Source organism: Calonectris borealis, chromosome 10, assembly GCF_964195595.1.
Source record: "Calonectris borealis chromosome 10, bCalBor7.hap1.2, whole genome shotgun sequence".
NCBI lineage: Eukaryota > Metazoa > Chordata > Aves > Procellariiformes > Procellariidae > Calonectris > Calonectris borealis.
This window is the reverse complement of record NC_134321.1, coordinates 15,968,797-15,990,844: the sequence shown is the minus strand read 5'-3', so window position 1 is coordinate 15,990,844 and position 22,048 is coordinate 15,968,797. Positions and strand designations below refer to the sequence as shown.

At 35.8% G+C, this 22,048-nt stretch overlaps 1 protein-coding gene across 1 annotated transcript in view; it reads left to right on the top strand.

Moving 5' to 3' along the window:
* CACNA2D3 (calcium voltage-gated channel auxiliary subunit alpha2delta 3) overlaps nucleotides 1-22,048 on the top strand; it is a 471,854-nt gene that overhangs the window by 192,978 nt on the left and 256,828 nt on the right. Inside the window, exons 6-9 of the mRNA XM_075159074.1 lie at nucleotides 9,384-9,515; nucleotides 10,915-10,975; nucleotides 11,068-11,218; nucleotides 20,240-20,314. Coding sequence (XP_075015175.1) covers nucleotides 9,384-9,515; nucleotides 10,915-10,975; nucleotides 11,068-11,218; nucleotides 20,240-20,314 — 419 coding nt within the window. The remainder of the gene's footprint in view (nucleotides 1-9,383; nucleotides 9,516-10,914; nucleotides 10,976-11,067; nucleotides 11,219-20,239; nucleotides 20,315-22,048) is intronic.

Below are 22,048 nucleotides of genomic sequence, written 5' to 3'. Positions count from 1 at the left end.
TGATTAGAAGCTGTGGAGCCACCGTTTTAGCTCCCATTGTGAAGGGTTGGAAGCAGCAGCTCTTTAATGCTGTTATTGCTGTCCACTTGGGCCTGGGTACTAGGTAACCCATATAGGATTGTATAAAGGCATATCCACAGTACACATTGGAGCTCAACTGAGAGTGTTAAAAGGCTACTGCAGAATGTGGAGTTGCAGATAATGAATCCTGCTATAAGGCTCCTCATTAGCTCATGCTTGCTGCCATGCTAGTTCAGCTCTGTGACTTCCAGCACTGGACTTGGTATCTTAGTATGGTTCTGCACTGCACTTACCTGGGTGTATGTGTAAGTGGGCTCAGTGTGAACACAGGGAGATTTGTTGCCTCAAGTTCCATGAGCATAAGTTCATATTGGGTCCCACTGACTACCTCTCTAGAAAATGTCTCAGGTTTATATGTTCAAACTGAATTTTGTCCCCACTTGCTGCAACTCACCTGTATTACTTTGAGGGATGTTATATTGGAATGGCCAATGAGAGAAATGGCATGTCAACCCTTTGAACAGTAGGGGAAGAGTGTGGACTACAAAGACAAAATTTTCAAGAATGAAGTAAATGAAACACAAAAGCAAAAGTATTGCTAGACTGAGAATATGAATAAGAAGCAAGGCAATGGCAACTTTTCTTTGAATCCGAGTGAACTTACTGAACTTGAAGAGAGAACATTTTAATCTACAGTTAACTGAGACTTTTTAACTGGTTTTAACCCAAGAACGATTACTGTCCATACTCTCAACATCTCTGATTTGGAGACATGTTGTGTTTGGGGTGCTTACCTGAATAGAAGTACGATTAAGTTATTTCAGCTTCATTTTTTGTTATTCTGGGGATTACCTACTTTACCCAACCATCCCTTAAGGTGAAATAAGTTCTCTTCTCACCTGTTTACAATTAGCATCACTGAATGAAAAAGAAACTGTAAGCATGTCAGCACTGACATTATGGAATCTGTCCCCAGACAGTCACAACTGCAGAACCAGTAAGGAAACAGTTAAACATGTTGGGCTGGCTTAATTAGTGTAGCCTCATCCAGCTGCATTTGGCTTTTAAAGATGTGTTGGTGACATGTTGCTTGTTTGAAAGGTCAGTCCAGAATGCAACGGTGAAAAGTTCTTAGATGAAATACATGTTATATTGCGGGATAAAAAGGGAATGGTATGAATTATCATTTAGGCATACATTTTTAAAATTTAATAAAAGTTTGAAATTCACTTTCTCCAAAAATAATTTATAAACATAATTCCTTCTTTTTGTGAGACTGAAGTGGTTTTTTGTTACCTTGTGGATCAGTTTCCTACCTGGAACAGAAGTTAGTGCCCAAAGCCAGGTATTATTTATTTAATGTGTGTGTCTGCAAAAAGATTCATGGTTCTTCTTCCTTCAGCAGCAATAGGAATAAATTCCACCCAAGCAGGTTTAAAAAACATCAATTAGGGCATCATTGTCCTGTCCCAAAAGCAGTTGCCTTTGTCTTGCACCAAGTGCAAAGAAATTTAGTCGCTTTACACATACAAAGTGTCCTCCTCTTTACTTTTATTCTCTGCATTTTGAGTCTGGAAAAACATTCTTCTTGAGGTTTTCTTGGTGCTCTCTTCCCTTTTTGTGTAATCACTGTGTAACCCGAAGAAAGGTTTGAGCCTATTAAAAAAACCCAAGCCAACAACAAACAAAAAACCCACTGTACCTCTATTGTTACAGCTGTATACAGGAGGTGTCTGTGTAAATATATGTATTATACACTAAACATGTTATTAGTATTATATGCCTAATTATTCTTTGAGAGAAGTTATTTCGATTTTCTATCTGTGCCTGTGGAGAATTTCTTGTAGGCTTTTGCTCATCATTAGCCTCTGGTGTGCAAACTGTTTCCCTCTTTTTCCCATAGTCCTATACCTTTAAAAAAATAATGAAAATGAATTGTAATTGGTTTGTTCTCTTTTAAAGTGCTAACTTTCATTAGTTGTGTTTATTTCATTATTTTAATGAGAAAAATCAATCGGGGAATCAGGGTATGTTCGGTTATTTTCTTGAAATAACAAACAGGGAAAAGTACCCAGGGTATCTTTTAGCGTGGAATATATTAATGAAAAAAATCTCACGATTCAATACAAGATTATTTTTAATGGACTGGGTTTATATGCTAGGAATGCATTGGGGAGTTGTATTTGTTTATCAGTTTATTTTGCTTTATTTAAAGATTTTTCAAGACTTTATGTTCTCTATGAACTATGTTGGAAAAGCATTCTTAATCTGTAAACTTAGTGGTAATCGACGTAATAGTTCTGGGTTTCTGAAAACCTTTAGAACTAAGTATGCAAAAACATTTGATTAAATGGTTGTATGGCAGATGTAAAAATTCTAGCTTTTGTTTAGTATGGAGCAGAGAAGATTGACATTTGACAAAGAATCATAGAAGTTTATCTAAAGATACATTTTATTAATTTTGTCTACTATTTTAGAATACAGTAATAATTTGTCTCTCCATCCTGCTACATAACACAGACCCTTCTGTGATTTTTCTTGGATTTGTGTTGTGTGAAGAGAAAAGAAGGCTTGCTCTTCTGGTCAAGTATTAATATGCTTGGCTAGAATATAAACTGTTTCAAAATATTGTTTGCCTAAAAACTTACAAAGATGTTTTTACACTGTACTTTGTTTATCTAGGTGTCTTTCTTGCAGCTTTTATTTGGCACATTCCTGAAGGAGCAAATAGTGTTTAAGAATTCATAACTGATTTTGTAATGTATTCATCCCAACATGCATTTGTGCATCTGCTCAATTTTTCAGTATGTTTTAATACTAGCTTCAGAGGTTTTGAACCAGCTGAACATTTTCATATCTGTGAGGCTTTTTCCAACTATTTTTTGTTTGAGTAAAACTTCCATTCTACTCAAATTGTGCAAGCGATCTTTTGTGCAAGGAAGAAGTGCTACACAAGGATTACAAAGCACTACAGCGGTAAAAGACTGTTGATTTGAGAGGATGAGAGACAGTGACTTGTCATGCTAATAGATAAGTGTGCTGTCATATCTGATACTTGCACATTCATACTGTGTTGATACTCCCAGGAATGTAGCAGTCAAAGTTTAGTTTATTATAGCTCAGTACGACTGTAATGCATTTTACAAGCTAAAACATTTCTCTCTAAAGGTTCTCATGCCTCCATTTGTTGTATGCAAGAGGCACGATATGTTGATAAAACTAGGTCTTTAACATCTCCTGTTCAAAGCATTGTTTGTTGGTCTTCACTGGACTGTGTCGTGTAACTAAGTTGGCCTGTTTTATAACTCCATGTCTCTCTCTGAATATCTGAGCAATAGGAATTAGAGATTTATCATGAAATGTTAGTTTACAGGTTGACATGATCTTGTGTTTTAAATGGCTTTTGTAAAGATTTGTGAACTGGTCTGTCCTTGAGATATTTCCATAAGGATGACTTTTATTTCCAAGGCTGTGCCTTGCCTTTTTCATATATCGCTTTGGCAATAAATTGTCCCTTTTAGTATGTTGTGAGTTAAATATTTTACAGCACAGTTGGCTTCATTTAGCAGCAGTCACGTTTGCTTTCTTTTCCTCTAATTCGCTGTGTGTTCCACTGGCTTCTTGTATTGTTTGTTATGACACTTTTACCTGCCCTGCCACTTGCAGAGGTTTAGATTTCCTGGTTGCTGATAGTCACTGTTCTATCAGCCTGTGCAGAAATTTCTTCTTGCCATGTGTCAGAACTGGCTCTTTTTTCAGTATTCAAGACTAATTTTGCTTCTGTGATGAAATTGCAGTGCATATAGGGTCTCTATTCAATTTGGTTACTTCCTATATTCTGAGCATTTGTTTTCTCTTTCCTACTTGGAAAACTCTTTCTAGCAGTGGTTTTTCATGTTGCTTGCCCTGGCTCTCAGTCACACCCTGGCATCCTAGAGTTCTGTGGTGTGGTATTTTCTTACCAGTCTTTCAGGTTTCATAGTCTTCAATTCATATCCTGCAAAAATGTGGAAATGAGTGTGTTTTTCTGAAAATACAGAAATATCCTGGTATCTGCGGTCACATTAATTTATGGAGTGATCATCTGTCAGGAGTATTGGGTTTTGACTTTAGTTCTCCTCAGCTGAAGACCTCTTAACAATTGCTGGGTAGGCAATCCTATTTCGTTAGACTGTGCTGTGTAGTGATAGGTGTAACTGCCCTATGTGCCTGGCTCCTGTGACAACAGCTCTATTAAGGCAGCATCTTTCTAGTTCTTCCTGGGATAGACATTAAGTGAAGCCTTTGACTTTTGCTCCGAGTTCCTCCTTTAATTTTTAAAAAAAGTAATGCTCTGTGTTCATAGATCCTGCTTCTATGCTGTTTCCAGAGCTTTGCTCTAACTGATTCACAGGTCTGCCCACATACTGGTTGCTTTTAGCTGTTACATCTGATAAGTTAAGCAGGGTCAAAGCGGGTCAGTAGATGAATGGGTGATCTCAAAGGTACACTGATTTGCTGCAGGACATTTTTTATAATTCATTAGATGGCAAGCTCTTAGCAGAGTCAGAACTGAATCTCTATCCCAGAATGGTGTCAGTGAGGAGTTCGCAGCTGTAATTCTGGCTTTCAAATGAACTAAAGTTGAATCTTAGACTACCTTGTTCACAAAAAAAAAACCCAACCCAAAACCCCCAAACCCACTCATGAAACTCAGCATAAAAATAAACATATCTGGCCATACTCCAATTCTTCTGCTGCCACTTCAAAGGAGAAGACGAATGTTATTAGGGCAACATTGGAAGCTGAAACAACTAAATACCTACTACTATGCCTCTATAGAGTCACGCACTTGAAGTCTTTACCACCTGACATACTTATGAGGAGGGAATGTGATTTCTGACATTGGTGAATGGTTCTCAGCATATGAAGCAAAATGGACAAACACCTTCTTGTGTGTCTACAGATGGCCAGATGCTTTGATCTGTGAGCTGATGCATCCACATTACCCAGTGGAGGCAGAGGGAGGGGAAGAGAGAGAATAAAAGCAAAGGCAGTTGCCAAAATTGGCATCCAGCCCCAGCTCTTGAATACGTTGGACCACCCTGAAAAGCATTCATATTAGTGTTGAGTAGTATAATTATTAGATTGTTGGTGTATGTCCCAGCAAAGTATGTGATTTTGTTATTCTTTAAAATATGACCAGACTAAATATGTTGTCAGTGTCATCAAAACTAAGCTAATATTGTTGCTATCTTTGAGCCAAAAGGGTGCTGGATTTTGCATTCCTTTTCCAGTGCTTGGTCCTGTAGGCTGTGTTTGTACTCCTTTGTTGCATGACAGTACTGCTCTGCAATGTTAGGGGCTGCCCCCGAGATCGTCAGATATTACAAGAAGGAACACCATTTTGGATGCCAGCATCTTTGTCAGCTTTCCAGGAGAAATTAATGATTATATTACAATGGTAATATAATAGGGGAAAAAAAACTAAGGATCATTGGTAACATTTTTTCTTGGTAATAAAGGAAATTATGGCAAGAAAGATGTGTGTTCTGCATTTTCTTCATAGTCACTGAATTCCTCAGTGGTCTCCTTATTTTCTATAAAGCTTGCTGGAATAATTAGAAAGCAAAATGTGTTGTATAAGTATTAGTTTTGTTCCATAGACTTATTCTACTCTAGATATTTTAATGGATTCTGTGAATTAAAACACATTTCATTATAGTGCTAACCTTTGGCATGCTGTTGCACATCTTTCAGTCTGCACACCTTGGTTGCCTTTGTTGAGACTTCAGACCTATTTCTTCAGGTCAGCAGTATCTATGACAGCAACTTAATTGCTACATGGGTTTGTACTGTTCTTTGGCAATTATGTTTCAGATTTGTGTTGGTGTACCTGTTTGCCTAGGGGTTGGTTTTATATTAAATATCATTAAAAAACAGGTAACAGCTACACAAACAGCAGTAGAGCAAAATCCCACATAATTGCAAGCCAGCCCATCTAAAAGGCAAGGGAAAGGGAATTTTTAAATTATATTTTAGCTGTTGCTGCTGGGAAGCAAAAGCAGAAATTATGTTTCAAGAATTGTGGCAGAAGCTATTTACACTTATTGTCTTTGAGCCCCATAACATCATGTTAATGCTTTTGCGTTTATATTAGGCTTTATCTTTTATTCCTTTTCTCCCTCCCCAAATTTCTGAATATTCACAAGCATTAATTTACCACTACTGACATATAACTATTTTGGGCATGAAGATCACATTCACCAGTAATACAAAAACTTAAGAATACTGTTTCTAAATGAAGTAGTGGAGGCATTTTAAGCAATTTAGTGTAATTACTAAAATTGGAAGTTGCCCAGAACTACAAACTTAACAATATAGGTTATTAGAAGATGAGGCTGTAAAATTTTAATGAGGATATATGGTCAGGAACTCAGTTGTATTTAGGATGGTGCATGTGGACAGAGATGCATCCACATAACAGTCATTATCAAATTCGGAACAAGAAGCTTGGGTTTGAAATCTTTCTGCCTGAAGATACAGTAGCCAGTAAAGAACCGTGATTTCCATATGAAGTCTGTAGGTCTGCAGTTTTGAACTGTAAATACATTTTTTCCCCACTTCGCTTTTCTTTGTATTCTAAGGATTAAACTGAGTGTGACCTTATTTGCTTTTTTATAAAAATGGTTGATGCATAAAATGTAACTTGGTATATTGTAAAAAGAACAGCCAGCATAACAGAATGAATTGTCACTGGGTTTCATTTTGAAGGAACCCAGTCATCATAGATCACATTTTAATTGTGCCCTCTTATTTAAAATGCCTGCTTAATGCTCCTTTCAGCTAAAAAATTCCTATTAGTTTCAGAGTGGATTAATGTTTATGGTGATCAGCATTTGGATGATTAGTGATTAGTGTTGTCAACCTGATGCAGAATATAGACTCAACCAATCAGGCTCAAGGAAAAAATCCTGATTCTATTTCCATGGAGTTCTCTAATCTGTAGTACCGATATATAAACATGTTAAGTGGCTTTTCATAGATGGGCTAAAAAAAGTAATCCACTACTGTGGTGGCATGGATATTTTAATATGAATTTTTTTAAAGTAGCTTTATATATGTATTTTTTAATATAAATATATTTTTTTCAAATGTCACTGGAAGGATTGCACATTCAGTTTAGAGCTTAATAGGTGGACTAAAGTTGTCCCGTGACCTCATGGAGCTGGAGTGTATATAGAAATTAAAGGAAATTATCATTGGGTTGGGAGGCAGAGTGAAGGTTCTACTTAGATGAGTGGCACTATAGCACAGATTAATTAGGAAAGGGCATTAAAAATTAGCCTCTGAAAGAATCTAGGATAGAAGACATCTGATAAACTGATGATATTGTACAATACGAAGGTGCAATGTGCAGTCTTGGAATGAGATCCGAATGTGAGTTGCTAAGAACCACTACCACTACTAAAATAAACTACAGTTTATTTTAAATATAAATTAAGATAGAATTATTCTGTTTGATTGGTTTGGCTTTTCACAAATCCTGATGATTGAAGCATATATGAAGGGCTTATTGTTCTCTAGAGGCTGAGGAAAGGTTCCTTGTTTTTCCTCTAAAGAGGCTTTTCTAGCAACAATTCCAAGGGAAAAGAAAAAAAAAACACATCCAAAACCAACCCTCTGAACTATGTTGCTCTTTTCAAAGATGACTTAAACTTATCACCTTATCTCAATATTGTAATGCTGAGTCAATAGTGCTTTTTAGTGATTCAGATACTTCACCAGAACTTGTGTATAGGAGCAGAACCAGAATAACAATATTTGAAGTAGTACTGGGAAGTTCCAGTGGACTGAGAATTGGATTCTCATTTTAGTGCTTCATTTCTCACGTAATGTCTAAATGCTGAACAATGGATTAAAATTTTGGGGCGCTGAAATAGGAGGATATTTTTACAAACTGATGATAAATCCCAGGATAGGCAGTCTTGACAGTTAATTAGTGATGTCTTAATCACAGCTTGTTATTGGAGTAGCTGCAGACTTAGAAACAACCGGACAATGGATTTTGCTAGCTAGGCAAAACTGAAGTAGTACTTTTGGACTAGTGACATTGGTTTGCTTGATATGTGTTTGGTTGGACAGATTTTAAATGTCTATTTCATCTTTTAGTGAAACAAGTAACTATACTAGACGTGTTTTAAAAACACCTGTTTTGTTGACCTTGCTTTTTCAGCAGTCCATCTATGTAAACCTAAATATTTAGATGAAAGCAACATTCAAAGATTTGTAGCTGAAACATTTCCCTTTTTCTGCTGTTTTTCCTGATGAATGTAAGGAAAGATAACAATTCACCTTTTTTCCACTCCATTAAAATCACATTCTAAGCAGTCTTCTGAAATCAGTACAGCGACATTATTTTGCAAGCTAATGGAAGCATTATTCAAATGCTTGAGCAAATGTTACTGTGTATTCATGTATGCACACTTTTACAAATGGAATAATACATCTGTGACATTAATTCCATTTTTTCCTTTCTAAACTGCTGACTTCACATACAGATTGAATTGGGAATATAGTATATATATATATTATTGTTTCTCATCTTTCAAAATTCACAGTTTGAAATGAGTAACTTTTAAAGATATGTTCATTTATTTCTGATTTCCCACTATCTAACCAAATCTGCAGCTTAAAAACACACTTGGACAGCCTGGGTTTTTAGGAATTGATAGATGGGGATGTTTCAAACAGAAATAGTTTATTTTCAACATCAAGGATTTGCTTTGAATTTCTCTTTCTATGGGAATAAAAAATAATGAGGTAATTGTGAAATCTGGGTCCAGTGTTTTCCAAATAACAATTAGTGTTATTTGTCATGAGGTTTTGTGTTTGTATGTAATCATAATTCATTCAAGTGTGAAATAAAAGATATTTCACTTTCTGTTCCCACATGTAAACTTTTAGATATAGAGAGAATGGTATTACCAAGTTGAAGATTAAAAAAAAAAAAAAGTATAAAGTGTTTCCATAAGACATTCCATGCATTTAAGGAAAGTAAATTGAGTAAATAATCTATTATTAGATTGACTCATGTTCTCCAGAACAAGTGATACAGTAGTTCCAAATAGATGGTCTAACGAGCAATTTTAACTTATCTAAAAATTGTGCCTGGTGTCTCCTCTGTATTTTAACCACACTTTTGTTATTTAAGTGTATCATTTATTTTGAATCACTTAATTGACAAAAGAAACCAAAAGATGTTCTGCAGTAGTTTGCAGTCACTAGATTTTTAGGTAGTGGAAGATGATAGAGTTCAAGAGATTCTATTTAGAGAAAATCACTTTTCTCTGTTTCCTCCTCCTCCCCCCCCCCTCCCCCAGATCCAGCCATTGTAAATGGAGTTTATTGGTCAGAATCTTTAAATAAGGTGTTTGTTGATAATTTTGATCGTGACCCTTCTCTCATCTGGCAGTACTTTGGAAGTGCAAAAGGATTTTTCAGACAATATCCAGGTAAGAAGAATACAAGTTCTTACTTAAAATAGAATAAAGAATGCTATGGCTGCAAATTTCCACTAGTATTGTCACAAATCATGACTTTCAGAGATACTTGCATGTTTGATTTTACTTTATCTAGCTTTCAGAAAGATATTTCTAATCAAAATTTACAATGCTCTGAGTTTTTTCTACCAATTTTCATCTGGAGGTGAAGCCCTCAAGATAACTCATGTACTCATGTATATTCCTGTTCAGATATACATATATGAAAAATAACTTCTAAACAGACTGTGGAGAAGGAGGGCAAAAGGATTAAACTCTTCATATAGTACTGAACTTAAATAGTGTGCTCTATCAATACATACAGTAAGACTTAATTGTAATTTATTGTTCAGTTTTTAGACTTCCACTTAACCTGACATCTTTACATTTAAAGATTTCAAAAACTTGTTTTACTTCCACACCAGTTGTAATAAAATGCAATGAGATCCCTTATATTATTTCTACAGAAATAGGTTAAAATATATATTGTTACCTATTAAGTTTTATGCTTAATCACATACCAAAGTTACTATATATTAAATAAACTGAAAAGTTAAATAAACTGATCCTCAGTTTTTGTAACTTTGGATCAGGCCCATAGTGGGATCTGTTCTTTTAGCTGACATGGTTTAGCAACCCATGTTTTTTTAAGTCTGAAGTCTTGAGTTTAATGTGAGCAAATTTACTATAAGCCTGTATGTCTGAAAGTGACTGAAAGTAATGGCTACTACATCTGTGTTAGTTTTAGATTATAGTTCAGTTCTCAAACTGCGTGATATTTCAAAGGTAGAAAAAATGTTAGTCCTTATTTTAAAGGCTGTTTGTTGTTTTGTGCTAGAAAACGAGTGTAAAAAGCAGGAAGGTTTGCCCTGTCAATTTTTTTTGCTTGGGGATGTTTTTATTATATTTCTTTTGACCCACAACCGGGACATATTACCTTTCCTGTGAGCAAAACATCAGGTGTATGACCTACGAGTGAAGCAGTTAGTATAACAGGACCTGGTTGAGATCAGTCATGGGTAGTAAGCACTCAAGGTTTGAAAGGGACTTGGCAAGCATGTGATAAAGCTTGCCAGCACCAATACCCAAGTATGACAATACTTTAGTGACAATAGTATGATGAACATAGTAGGCTTGAAGAGGTTTTCACCTTACAGTAAGCTAAAAAGGAGTGAGAAAACAAATATTGTTTCTGGTGGTCCTATTTTATTAAATTATTTTTCCAGCATTTCCTATGTTATAACACCATTGCTTATTAGAATAAAGTATGAAACTTCATTGAGTGCTACTTTGCCCCAATACCACAGATACATTTTGAACAGGTACTATGAAAATGTTGTAATTTAATCTTTTTATCTCTTTCTTTAAACAGGAATTAAATGGGAACCTGATGAGAATGGAGTCATTGCATTTGACTGCAGAAATAGAAAATGGTAGGCAATGGATGACTACCAGTGTTTAAGAAATTTGAAAGGAAGAAAAGTTCAGTATTTAAAAGAACAAGATGTTTTTTCTTTTGTCTTAGGTACATCCAGGCAGCAACTTCTCCAAAAGATGTGGTAATTTTAGTAGATGTCAGTGGCAGTATGAAAGGGCTTCGCTTGACTATTGCGAAACAGACAGTTTCATCTATTTTGGATACCCTTGGAGATGACGACTTCTTCAATATAATTGCTGTGAGTGTCTCGGTTTTTTTCTTCCTTTTTTTTTCCTCCATCATTTTTTGCTATCTATCATGTTTTACATCACACAATACACTTGAAAAATGTTGCAGGCAGGTGACGGATATAAGATGACATCTGAACCAACTGGACAGACACTAATTTTCTAATGCAAGCTTCTTCAGGTGACAGTGTTTTCAAACTGTTTTTCTATGAGTTGCAATCTGAAACCCCTTAAACAAGTTGTCTTGAGTTTGGGAGTTGCAAATAATAGTAATCTGTTTTGTAGTTTGCCTGAACTTTCTACATTACCTCAATTTTTAACTTTGGGGTGTGTCCCTCTCCCCCGCCCCTCCCTCTGCCTTTTTTTCCCCCTCACAACTTCTTCAGTACAGTGCAAATTGCAAAATGGTTAATAAGTAAGAATTAATAAAACCAGATCTTAGCTTTTGCTTTTTTTTTTGTATGGCATGATAAAATGCCAACATAGATCCTCATTGTTCATGCTTTCCTCAGCGCAAATCTGAAATGTACGTATGTATGTGCAAGTCGTGCAGAGGTATTACTGGTGCTTTCTAACAGTGATAAGTTAGATCATCAGTAGTTCCTGTAATTTGTGTGTGGTAGTTAGTCTTCCATGGTACAGGTACATGTTTTAAATTTATGACAAGAGGATAGTTTTACAGTGTTTAAGAGTAATGGGATTAATCATGTAGGTAAGGATGGTTTTAGAAAGTCCAAAACTGACATCAAAACTATGGGGGATCGGGGAGGGCGAGAGGGAGGAGGAATTGGTGGTTTTATAAATTCTCCTTTGCTGATATTCCTTGCTAATACTTTACAAATATGTGGTTTTATCATATGCATAAACAATAAAAATGTCTTCAAACTTTTGAATGTTAAGGAGGATTTTGACCTTATTTTGCTACAAGGGAAGTGGCCTTTGTGTACTAAAATAAATGACCCCAGTGACACCAGGGCAAATCATTGAGATTGTATGGAGAATGATGTATATATGCCTGAAGTATATGTGCATTTACTGTATTTTTAACAGCAAGCAGTTAGTTCAGAATATCTTTCATATTAATCTCCTTGCATGATAATTGCATAATTAGCAGAAACTTATGTAGTAGAAAGACATAATTACATACTGTATCAAAAAAAGGTTTACTGTCCTTCAAAAAAATTGTGATTAACTGTAATCTAAATAACTTTTGTAAGTTGAAAGAATGTTTCAACTAAGTCGTCATTAAGATACTTGACCAGCTATTTTTCGGTGTATAATCTCTGTGTTTATCAGTAGTTGTGACAGTTACTGTGTAAATAATGTAGAAATAAAAAAGAAGTGTTTTTTTAAGTGAAGTTTTTTACTCTGGGAAAACCAAAAGGCTCATCTATAACAAAAAAAATGTAAAAATGTATGTAGCTAGAATCCAAAGTAATGATTTTGCCTAAGTAATACAGCAGAAATACTGTGTAAATAATTCAAAAAAAACCCCTAAATGTCATATTTTTCAATTTAAACTTTAATTGAAAAGGAGCTAAGCTGTGCGTAAAACAGCATGGAGTCACAGAATTTTTATGTAATTTATTGCCAATTAACACAAACTTCTGATCACTGATTCGGGTATTGAGAAAAGTAAAGAAGCACCCAGTTGAGCCTTTCCTCCCCCTTGCCCAGGCTCAACTTCTGTCCAACGCCTCCCCTCCCCGCGCCCTGGTCTCAGCACCCCTTACCTTCGCTGCCGGTTTCAGTCCCTCCCCTCTCCTGGGTGAGGTGCTGGGCGGTGCGGGAGGTGGAGGTCCTGTGTAGGTTTCTGTCAGCAGCTCTGTGCTTATTAGTTTCTTACTGCCGCTCTTCGCTGCTTACTGGTTTTCCTCTGCTGCCCTTTGCTTTTCCCTTCAGTGTGGGTCACCCATGGGCCGCAGTCCCTCAGGGGTGTCCCCACCTCAGCCTGGGTCGCCCATGGCCGCAGTCCCTCAGGGGTGTCCCTGCCCCAGTGTGGGTCACCTGCAGACCATGGTGTCCAGAACTGCACTCCTTTCAGCATGACACTTTTCTAGTTGTGTTTCCAAATGTTTCCAGCCCCTGATGGCTTCTTCCTTACACCTGCCTGCGTGAGGAAGCTGCCGCCTCCTCAGGCTTGCTCTGCAGTTTTGGCGCCTCACAGGTTGCTCAAACCGGTGTTGGTGCCAGCTGGAACCGGCTGTGACCGGCACAGGGCAGTTCATGGCCCTCTCCCACACAGGCTGCCACTGCAGCCCTCTCCTGCTTACACCTAATACGTAGTTTGGTTAGTATAAGAAATTCTTAATATTTAGAAAGATATGTAATTACTGTGGTAGTTATAGCATTCGTCTGAGGTAATTTTTTCATCTGAAGGTTCTTTCCTCTCTATAACCTCTTTTAGGATGAATATGTGTTTATTTGTTGAAATAAGTAGAAATAGGAACTGAGAATACGATTTTATTCTTACCAGCTCAGCTGTTTAATTTTATTAGAACACTGATGGTTTAGTTACTGTGCAAATATGAACCTGAAATTATTCACTGCATTGAAAGGGCTACTGCAGAAATGGAGGGGAAAACAAGGAGACCATGGCAGGAGTGACAATGAGTGGGTCAAGTGCTGTCCTGCCACGTTGAAGGTATCTTGGAAGAATAGTTCTTAAGGAGTTGTTTTAGACTAAGTGTCACAATATAATCTTTGCTGTCTCACAAGGCAAAAAAAAAAATAATGTAAAGAAAACACAAAATTTCTTTGCTTGAAAATGTAACAAACTAATAACAGAGACTAGTGTGGTGGAGAAGGGAGTGGATGTTTCAATGAGGAATGGCACAGGTAGGCTGGGGCTGGATTATGAACTCCTTTTAAAATTTGGTGTGTTAGAGGAAGACATGGCAAGGGTACACAGCAAAGCCAGGTTACTGTGATCTATATGATCAGCAAAAATTACTTCTGAAGCACTGCTCTGAATAAGTGCCAGCAGGGTAAATCTTTGTCAAGACCAGAGAGGATGTTTCAGTGATCAAAACATGAGACAGCAAAGCCCATGCAAGAGGCTTCTTGGTGTGAAAACACTGAAAATCCTGTATAGCTTTTATCTATAGACAAATGTTTGAGTGAGATTATATTTTACTCTCTGTAATTTAGACATAACCTGGTGATGTGAAAGTGGTTTCATTTGAAGGTAGGATACACATATGTCCTTATGAGAAATGCCCTTTGTAACATAGATCTATGCATATGTAGCAAGTCTGTATCTAGAACTGGCCAGCTGTTCAGTGTGTGCGAAAATAGATCCGCTGTGCCTAAATGTTGAAGACTTACTCTTCACATAGCACACAGCTGATACTTGCTCACACCAATTGTTCTTCTGAAAGGTCTGTCCAAATTGTTGCTCTGTGAGGACTGCTGGACACCTGGAAGTCCGAGACAAATGACCAAGTACCTCTTTCTCTTCCCAGACCAAAATTTGAGGTGGAATAAGAGCTTTATGTGTGGGAAAGCTGGACAAAAAATACACTTATTAGATGAAGCAAAGGGTTTGAGCCTGAGTGATTGTCAGGATGGCTTTATTATGCACAGTGATTAATGGAAAAAATACTTGTAACAGAAGACTTCTGTGAAGAACTGGGTCAGGAATTAGGAGTCAAACAGGTTGAGGAGCTCTTGCGCTTTCTTGTGTGCGCTCTCTCTCTCTCTCATTCTCACAAGACAGGAGAACCCTAAAGCATGCCTGCATTTTGAAGCAAAATAAGGAAATGCATGGAAAATAGTGATAAAAGATGAGAGACTTACAGATGAGCAACAGTCAGAATGAAGCAAATGGAAGGGTTACACAAGCAGATGAGAAACTTTTGTGTTTTATACAGTAAGAAGGAAGAGCGCTTTAAAGTTAGCCAAAAGAGAACATGATGTTAGAGAAGCCGGACTAGCGTAAGACAGGGCACTGTTGACAGTGGGGGTCAAGGGTGGAAAGGAATTGAGCACTGAGAAAATCAGTATCTATGTCAGTGAAAGAAGAGGAAACAGAACTTAGCAGATGAAAAAGTGAAGTCTGAAAAGCATTTGTGCAAAATTTGTGGTCATAAACTCTGGTAGTTTTTTATTCTTCCTTTACAATATTTCACTGTACAAAAAGTTTTAAAAGCTTTTCAATTTGCTTTTCAGGTTGTTGTTATACGTTTCAGTATTCCATACACAAAAAGACATTTAGGATTCTCATTAACTGTAATGGGAGTTATGGTCACTACATACTAACATCGTTAAAAACTCAATTAACACTTCTAAATATGCAGTAGGATAGCAAAAAAAAAAAAAAAAAAGGCAACCAAGAACAAAACCCAAAACCTAGCAGTACATTAGCTGGGTTGTTTCATATCCATGATTTTTCACTAAATATACTTTTAACTTCATGTGTATGTATAGCAGAAAGCAGAATGCAGTGCAGGTCTTTCCAGAGAATAAACATAAAAGGATAATGTTAAAAATCGTTTTAGCTTTTATGGGTAGGTTGTTGCAAAATCTATCTGAAATTGATGGACTAGATGATTGAATTGGAAAAAATTGTTGAAGTACATGAGTGATTTTGTGCTGCCTATGTTAAAATTTAAGGTCAGTTCACTGATGCATGAACAGAGATGCCTGCAACAAGAAGGAGAAAGGCATATTTTTCCAATTCACTTTGAAGTATAATTCCAAGTCATGCATTAAATTAACAATATTATCATAAAACGAGTACTAATTTTGCCGAATGCTGAAATTTTTAAAATGCTTTTATAAAAATGTAAACTCTACATTAAATTAACAAAATATGAACTGAGTCAAGAATGTTAAATTAATTTTAATGCTTTAGTCACACCATTTTAGCACAATTGATTAGAATAAAAGTATTTGTTAATTCAAAGCACAGTAGTATAGTTCCCTGTTTTTAATTTGTAGCATTTTCCATTATAAATGGTTTCGGTGTAGTCTCTTCTTCGGAGTAGACTTCTTTGGAGTCCTTGTAGTTATACAGAATGTGAAAAATGCTAAGGTAAATGTAAACTACTTATGTAAGTGTGCTAGAACCATATATGTCTCACATTTTCAGAATACGAATAGTATCCGATTATACAATGTAGGTCAGCAGCTTCTAACTAGCTATATGGTTCCTCTTAGTTCAGATTTTAGCCCATTCACTTTATTTTATGTTGTGCAAAGAAATAACTAGAGTGACAAAATAATGTGAACTAATAATAATGTGAACTAAGATAAATGTAACTAAGTAAATAAAATAATAGTAATAATCAAGTCATCAAATGTTTAAATTACAAGAGACATGAAAGTAGACCGAGGTTTTAGAAGAGGAACTCAGAAAGGATGGTAATTGGTTTTTACTTCTCTCCCTCCCTCCTTCAGCAAAACACGGGCTATTCACAGCTATTGCACAGGTATTAGCTCTCTCGGCTATTGCATCACAGCTATCATGGCTATAACATGCAAAGATGTCATATGCCAGAGTATAGGGGTATAGGACTATGCAACACTAGGAAATATAAGAAAAAGTGTAATGCAAGACTCTTGAAAAGCAAAATGCAGGCTTTCCTGAGGTAAATTAATAAGAGATCTATACTGGGTTTTGCTGGGAAAGTCAGCAGTTACTAATCAGCCTTTTGATTCAAGATCAGGAAGGTATTTCACTAAATACAAAATTTAAAATGTCATAGAAAAGCTGCAGAACTGAGTTCAAATTGCTGATAAAAGTGGTGGAGAAGGCGGGGAAATTTTTTCCCTTTTGCACTTTAAAGGTTTGGCACAGTGAAAAGAAAAGCATCACCAATAATACTGCAAAACACCCTATGACAAGGACAAAGAAATCGAATATATGCTATATAGCACAAGCTGGGTATTTACTAGAAGCTGACAGTTGTACTAAAGATCTTATTAGATGGATATGCTAGTTTAAGCAGCAAACACTGCTTGAATGCTTTCACATGTTGCATCAGAATTCTACAGTTTTCACGGACTTGGAGAGGCAGATGTTTGCCGTTTTGGGAATTTCTTTTGGAACTGAAATAATTTTGTTTAGTGATTTTTTTCCATCTCTTCATATTTGAGTTTTTTAAAAAGGAAAAGAAAGTGTATACAATTAGCAGGGAGTATAAAAAATAAAATAGATCATAAAAATGCACCGATGCAAGAATTCAAACCATCGGAAGCTGCTGTACCTTTTTATATAAAGGTTTTTCTTACTATGCTTTCATTTGTACCTGTACAGTAGAGGAAGAACTGCTAACAAACAGAACACTTCCAGGTTATGTTTGTTATCCATAGAACACCATTACATAAAATACTCATTTACACACCTTGGCATAATCCAGTTTCTTCTGCCATACGTAGCAGATTACTTAAAATATTTTTGATAGTAATCTCAGGGTGAATTAGATGCCACAAATGCAAATAGTGTCACAATTTGGCTGGGTTTCAGAAGGATGAATATCTACATTTTATGTTCATAGTGACAATGAAAGTGCTTTGTCCACATGCCATCTATGTAATTGTGCTGTTTATGTGAGAATGAACATTTTTATTCATCCTTTTTTTAAGTAGGTTGATTCTGTAAAATGGGGCTGCTAGGGGGCTTAAAGCATAGTCTTTGTGAAAGTGTGGGCATCCTTTATACTATGCAACTGAGTAAAGGCGTAGTGGGAAGCTACTGGGAATCTATCTAGGTTATGGTGCAGCTAGCAGACATGCAAGCTACATGTCTGTGGGAATAGCCTGATGATACAAGTCAAAATAGTAGTTAAAATAAATCTTATAGAAATCTAATGGACTGAAATTATGCTACTTAGATGCAAGGTCTGATAGAGTAGGAAGTTGTTTCATATATTTGCTGGTGGTGATAAACCTGGGAAAAAAATTGTGGTACCACTACAGCATTAGGAAATTCTGAGTTTGCTTGCATGCAGATGTTTGAAACTGAGACCATGACTGAGAGACAGGTAGACTTTAGTATTTTATTGCATGTTGGCCAATTACAGACACTGTGCTTGGTATCATATAAAGGAAAGTATGTATGTTAATATAGTTTCCAATGACAGCTACAGAAATCAAGCTAACAGGCTTAACCAGAAAGTATACCGATTAAAGAACATGCTGAAAAAAACTGTGTGAAGACAGGAAAAAACTTGGGAGTAGGGACTGGTGTACTGGTGTCTGTTACAGATTTTCAATATTTTTTTACAATAGAATGGAATATGGTCTTGACTTTGGCCTATAATATGAGATTTGGCATTATTATTTTGCAATGACTGTCAGGAGATAGATTGGAAAGCAGCCTGAAGAGAGAAACTACAGGGGAAAGTACATCATTTATCAGATCAATAAACTGTTATGACACTGAGATGCTCATGGGACACTCCCAGTGACTCTAAAGTGTTCTAGAAGTCTTTGCCTTGTTTTTCATATTACCTTTGGAGCAATAGACATGTCCACAGGCTCTCATATATTGGAATAACATTGATGGGAATAAAATAGTTAGGGAAGCATGCAAAATCTGCTGTAGAAATTCTGTGTAAATATCTTTCGAGCATTTTTGTTTGTTTCTATACAATCAATAAATGACTATGTTGATGCTGATGTAAATAGTCTGTATAATCAGCAATAGTAAATGGAGTTACTCTGGGTTTGTATTTACTTATAGCTGAGGACCGAGTCTAGCACAATGTCTCAAGAATAACTTGATGCAGTTCAAATTAAACACTCCTCCCTATGCAACAGTAATTATATAATTATGAGTGTGGTGATTAGTGCACTGTTAAAATGAATGATGATGACAGGTGTCCAAAGTGGAACAGGTTGCAGGGGTCTATAATTAGACATACGTGTAGAGAAAGGAGTGGTGTTAAATTGAAGAGCGTAGAACAAATTCAGAGCTACAGGAAAACAGAAACAGTGAGAACTTGCAGTGACAGAGAACCTTGTCTAAGCAGCATTCTGTAATGAGTCATTGTAAGGCTTTTTTTATTCCCACTGGGGCGGAAGAAGAAGGGAATAAATGCATATATTAATCTAATGAAATGTTTTTCCTGATTATTTTTGACTTAACGTGTTGTCTTTTGTTGTTTACTATGGATGTTCTGATTCAATTAATGTCTATGAAAGGGTGAAACTGCTTAAAGCATAAATGCAAAGGCCTTATAGTTTGATCTGTGATAACTTCTAGAGTAGATTAAATTAATGAGAGGAGGAATTAACTTAAAACTCTACCTATATAAATAAGGTAGATTTTTTGAAGTCACTTCTGTATTAATTTGACCTGTGTTGAAAGGTTTAAAAGATTTAAACAATCAAGTCCAATTTTCAATCAAGTGACTTAAGCATCCATGAGTCTGCAAGAACTACTGACTGCAGATGAGACTTAGATTCTTTAATGCTTAAGATGCTTCTGAAAATAGGACTAGGCTATCTAACTTACTTAGACCTTGCAAGATAAGGAGATAACTCCTTAAAGGTCTGTCACAGCTTCGTGACTTAGTGTATAATAAGCTACTCTACTTGATTGAAATTCTGACTATTGTCAGACATGTCCAGGATTGATTCAAGCTTACAGACTTTTTTGCGTAGTTGTTCCGCTATTAACCTTCCAAAATGTTAGCCAGTGCCTCAAATATTTGTCAGGACTTTTTTTATATGTAGCAAAGAATAGGGAGTTGTGAGTGTGATGTATCAAACATGACCTTTTAATACTATCCAGATTTCAACTTGAAGGATATTTATGCCAGCTACTGTATATAGTACCCATTAACTCCACCTGAGTGCTGGCATCCATTCAATTAAATGCTTCTTTTTAAAAGTATAAACCTCTGAAACATTAAGAATCATGTAAAAGGAAAAAAAATACCACAACCAGTTTTTAAAAATGAACCAAATCCTTTTGTTCTTGCTTTATGTGCATGTTTCACTGTAGTTCTAAATCATTAAATTAAATTGTATCTTTCAAAGCTTTTAATTAAATTTTTCGTCATACTTTTTATTTCTCTCTATAGTATAATGAAGAACTTCACTATGTAGAGCCGTGTCTGAACGGAACATTAGTTCAAGCAGATAGAGCCAACAAAGAGGTAAGGAATGAAAGTAACAAAACAGCAGAGAGATAGGATGCAGTGCTTAACAATGTGCTGTAATGATCTTTTCCTTGTACAATGCATTCCATTATTAGAATTTATTAATTATTCTCCTTATGCCATTTCAAAGGGGTTTTATGTGACTCGGTAGGAAGAAAAAGAAATAACCTCCTAGTCAATTTGATTGAATAAACTTAATGGAAAAATACAGAAATCAGTGAAAATATACTGTTAATAAAGTTTAGTAATTATTTTAAGTAAAATACTTCAGTTGCTTTAAATTGAACTATCATTCTGTTACCAAAAATTACTGAGGAAGAGATTGCATTCTTAAGTCAAGCTAACACTAAAGTTGAAACAAAATCTCAAAACAAATAAAACCAAATATAATACTATGTGAACAAAAAAGCATTAGCATTCCAAACCTCTGTCAAAATAATAATGCATTCATTCAAGAAAGTTCTGTGAAAGTGTTCAAATTAATTATATCCTGCTGGCAATTTTCAGAAAAAAAAATTACAGTGATTTCAGTGAAAGTTTTATTTGAAGGGAGTTTGCAGTATGAATCTGCAGCTTGAAGTTTGGTTTATTGCCTGCCATCCAAATGCAGTTGCTCTGTGCAAGCATGACTCCATGACACTTCTTAGAAGGGTAACACAAGATTGTTTATGCCATGTAAAATTATGGAATAATATAGTTGAAAAGTCCTGTGTTTCTTGTAGAGGGAAAGGACTGTTAAAATAAGCCACTTGTGTTCTTCCCTGCTAAAGCTTCCTCTCTTCTTAAAGTGACTTGTCTACCTATACTGAGACTTGCTTATGGCTAGAGAGGGCAGCAGTCTTGCATCTTTTTTTAAATACTTCTCTCTCTTTTTTTCCTAAAGGCAAATCAGAAGAGTTTCAGCTCAGCACTGAATTGTGCTTAACATTCAGTGTGGTAGTTCATTTTTGCTGAAGAAGTCAATGAGATGTTACAGGAAGTAGAAAACATAGCTCTGAAAACACACTTCTAAGTGCGTCAATGTTAGGTCTTTTTACGTATACCAAGACAAAATGAATTTGATCTCGTTATGCTGAACTTTACTCCATTGTATTATTCACAAGTTCTTTGCATTTTACCTACAAATACACCTACATTCTACAGGAATTATTCTTCATAGGCTGCTTCCTTAATATAGTTCATGTTCTCCATTGTTCATTTTTACATTATGTAAATATCATTTGGTTACTACGTGGAATGACATAAATTGTTTCTAATCATTTAGCGTTGAAGACCCTTATTTGTGAACTATGATGCAGTTTTCCAAATGAACACTTTATTGTGGGTGCATCTAATGAGTCACATGAAAGCTGTGCAAGTACTAGACTTAAAACTAAAGATTCAAATATTGCCCAGATGTACTGTCTGGAATTAATCCTACTGTTAACCTTTCCATCACTCTGCAACTGATCAAAATGCAGATTACCATACAACCATATGTTACTTAATGTCAGATTTGTTTTAATTTAATTGATCAAAAAGTTTTTATGCCACCCAGATGATGCTCAGATTTTATGAACAGTGCTCAATTATTCAAAATAGCTAAGTACAATTTCATGTTTTGTTCTTCAGAGTAAGCTTCAATATAATTTCTAGTTAGCTAGATTTTTTTTTTTTTTTTTAAAATTTCTGGAATTACTTTGTCCTTTATTTTGCCTATAAATTGAATAATACAGCCAAGGTTTTGGAGAA